General features: G+C 57.0%; 1 protein-coding gene across 1 annotated transcript; it reads right to left on the minus strand.

Annotated features, from left to right (window-relative positions):
• Nucleotides 1-811: 811 nt before the first annotated feature.
• Nucleotides 812-2131, minus strand: LOC120689314 (UPF0481 protein At3g47200-like). Its single transcript, XM_039971612.1, has one exon. It carries the CDS (start codon nt 2129-2131, stop codon nt 812-814), a length of 1320 nt encoding a protein of 439 aa, XP_039827546.1.
• Between the last annotated feature and the right edge of the window lie 997 nt (nt 2132-3128).

The raw sequence follows: 3128 nt of genomic DNA on the forward strand, positions 1-3128 counted from the left end.
TGTTGCAAATCATAGATTAAGTAGGCTCATTAGATTCGTTTTATAAATAGACTTCATTTAGTATTTCAAATTAATAAGATTTCTTTTCACTTTAATGCGTTTACGGTTTTTTTGTGTTTACATGTAAGGAACACAGGGCCATAGATGGATCAGAGCGACCGCCGTTAACCCCAGCAGCCGTGCTCCTACGTCCTACCTCCGCAGTGTGCGCTGCAGCGCTGGTGCTGCTGCTGGCCTCCAGCAGCTTGCAGCGGGCCGGCCGCCGCCCCGAACCACTAGGTGCGCACTTGCAGTCGCATCGGGAGAGAGCGAGCGGTCAGGGCGGACGAGCGGGCGAGCGACTGCTGGCGGAGATGTTAAGTGCTGGGCACCTGTTCAAGTGCTGGTTTGGACCATTTCTTAGGGTGGGCCGTGGCCCGACCCACCTGGCTGCAAGAGGAGTCGAGGATCAGCCTGCTGGGCTTCTTTACATGGGGCTGAAAAACAGTATTTGTCCTGTTTCCAAATTTGACGTCCTATATTCGGTACATATTTCAAATTTATTAAAAAATACGAAAACGAGCTGGTAAAAATGTATAAATCTAGTGGAATGGGACGAGATTTATCCCGACTGTTTTCAACACTAGTAACCGTTATAATGCACGAGTTGATGGGCGATAGATTCTTTTTATTTAATGTTTTTCTGAATGCAAGAACCGCTCAATTTATTCAGCTTTACGTGTGCTTATGTGCAGGGTACGACAACACAGACCGACAACGAAGTCGATCGATCATTTTGGTAGATTATTGACAATGTTGCGGAGTACTTGGACTACTTGCGCTTGAGGGAGTTGGTGAGCGCCAAGCCGATGATGGCGACGAGGAGGCTGAGCAGCGGCGCGGCGGCCAAGATGATCCTCCTGTTCCTGTAGTAGACGGCGTGGAGGCGGCTCCTCGTCCTCCTCCTGGCCCGGAGCTCGACGATGCCCTCGAGCGTCTGCAGGTAGAGCTCCTGGCGCGGCAGCGGGTCCATGAGGGCCTCGAAGAACTCGGCCGTCCGCTGGTCGCTCATGGTGCTGAACAGGATCCTCCTGGACCGCAGCTCCTCGACGTCCCGCTCGGTGCGGATGAGCGAGCCGAGGATAGCGAGGTAGGAGCTGACGCCGCTCTGATCCGACCGGTCCGTCACGCACTCCAACGCCACCATGTTGATGAGCCAGCAGCACGGCAGCCAGCTGAGCGCCAGCTGCGGGAGGACGAGCCGGCCGACCCGGAGCGCCGCCGGCTCCACCCTCACGTCCGTCACGCGGCACGTGCCGCTGCCGTGGATCCGGATGCCGGCCTCCGCGAGCTCCACGGCCGACGTGAAGTGCGCGAACGGGCGCGCGTAGTCGCAGTACCGGACGCCGGCGCCGGCCGCTGGCGCGGCGGACCCGCCGAGGTGCCGCTGGTGGACGAGGTCCAGGAGGTGGACGGGGCTCAGCCCGTGCCACGGCGCGTCGTCGAACCGCGGCTCACGGCTGCCGACGTCGAGGTAGGCGAGGATCTTGGCGACAAACTCGTCGACGCGGACGGGCCGCAGCGCCGCGAGCGCGCGCACCACGGCCCAGGGGATCTGGTTCTCGAGCAGCAGGATGTCCTTCATGATCCGCAGCATGCGACCGTGCGTCCACGACCAGTGCTCCAGCTCCGCCGGGTAGTCCTTGGTGAGGATCGCCACCACGGCGAGCAGGAAGCACCCGTCGACGACCATCATGTTGGCGAAGTCGGTGTCGGCCATGGTGAGCCCGTCGGAGTAGCAGAGCCGCGCCTCCGGCAGGACCGGCCGGACAGCCTCGAGGAACATGTCAACGGTCGTCTTCCCCTTCACGGCGCTCCGGCAGAACTCGTGCGCCACGGCCTCCTTCACCTGCTCCATCTCCACCAGGTGCGGCGAGGCGCGGTGGTGGTAGGGCCCGATGGAGACCACGTCCGGCGAGAAGTAGCGCTCCTCCAGGCCGGCCCGCACGCTCGGCGGCACCTTCTGGATGATGAGCGGCCGGCTGTGCCGGTGCTGCGCCGCGCGGAGCGTCGCGTTGCTGGTGGACAGGCGGAAGGACAGTTCCCGCTGGTGAGGAGGGAGAAGGCCGGCTTCCGGGTCGTGGAGCTCCATGGCCGCCGGCGGGCGGAGGCGGACCTCGCTAATCGCACTGATCGCTTCATCATCCCTATATCTATCTGGTTCGGTAATTGCATGGTAATCACATAGTAAGAGAGACGAAAAAAAGCTTTGGTAAATTGCTTTGAAACTGCAAGTTATTTCCATCGTGTGTCTTGCAAGCAAAGAATGCATGCATCAGAGCATGAGTGACCGAGTCCGTATGGGAAAATTCTTGTTTATTTTTCGCATGATTGTATATAGGACTTTCTATTGTCATTTTGTTCGGTGGTAGGATATAATAATTAGAGTAAAATGCACTGTGGGTCCTTAAACTAGTTCTCCTTTTCTGTTTAGGTCCATGAACTTTGAAAATATATTTCTAGGTCCACGATCTATTTAAGTGAGCCATTTGAGGTCCAAAACGCCCTTGACCTGCTCTGACCGTCTACGTGGATCGCCAAGCCGGCTCTGACGTGGACCTGGCCTGTGTGTTGGCATCTGACTAGAGGCAAAAAAATAAATAAATAAAGTGCAAGTAGGCCCTCCCATCCCGACCCCTCCTTATGCTCCCCTGTTCTTTCGTCTTCCTCAGTGACGAGGCGGAAGGGGGCGATTAGGGCGGCGGCGATCGGCGTTCATCGAAGATAGTGAGGGGCCGGCGGCAGTGGATGCTCGCGAGAGGATCTGAAGGGAGGCAAGGAGGGACCAGTCGTGGCACTTGAAGCGCAGCGATGGCGCCGCGATTGCGGCGGAAAGCAGAACCTGCGCCCGTGTATGGTGAGTCGATTAAAGCCCCAATCTTTGAGATTAGTTAGTTGTCGGTCGAGTATTGGTACACGTAGATCATGTATTTGGTGGAAATGTCGGGTATTTGGTCGATTTCAGGAAGATTGTTAGGGTTTTGGTTGAGCCGTGGGGTTTTGTGGAAGGTTGTGTTCATGATCCATGTGCAATTTTGTGTAGGTTCTGGTAGTGATGAGTTCACAGTAGAGGTCCGACATGGCTGTTT

This window comes from Panicum virgatum, chromosome 9N, assembly GCF_016808335.1.
Source record: "Panicum virgatum strain AP13 chromosome 9N, P.virgatum_v5, whole genome shotgun sequence".
NCBI classification, from domain to species: Eukaryota; Viridiplantae; Streptophyta; class Magnoliopsida; order Poales; family Poaceae; genus Panicum; species Panicum virgatum.

What these genes read in the sequence shown, in the direction of transcription:
- LOC120689314 (XM_039971612.1), bottom strand. Translation starts at nt 2,131, where the DNA reads ATGGAGCTCCACGACCCGGAAGCCGGCCTTCTCCCTCCTCACCAGCGG.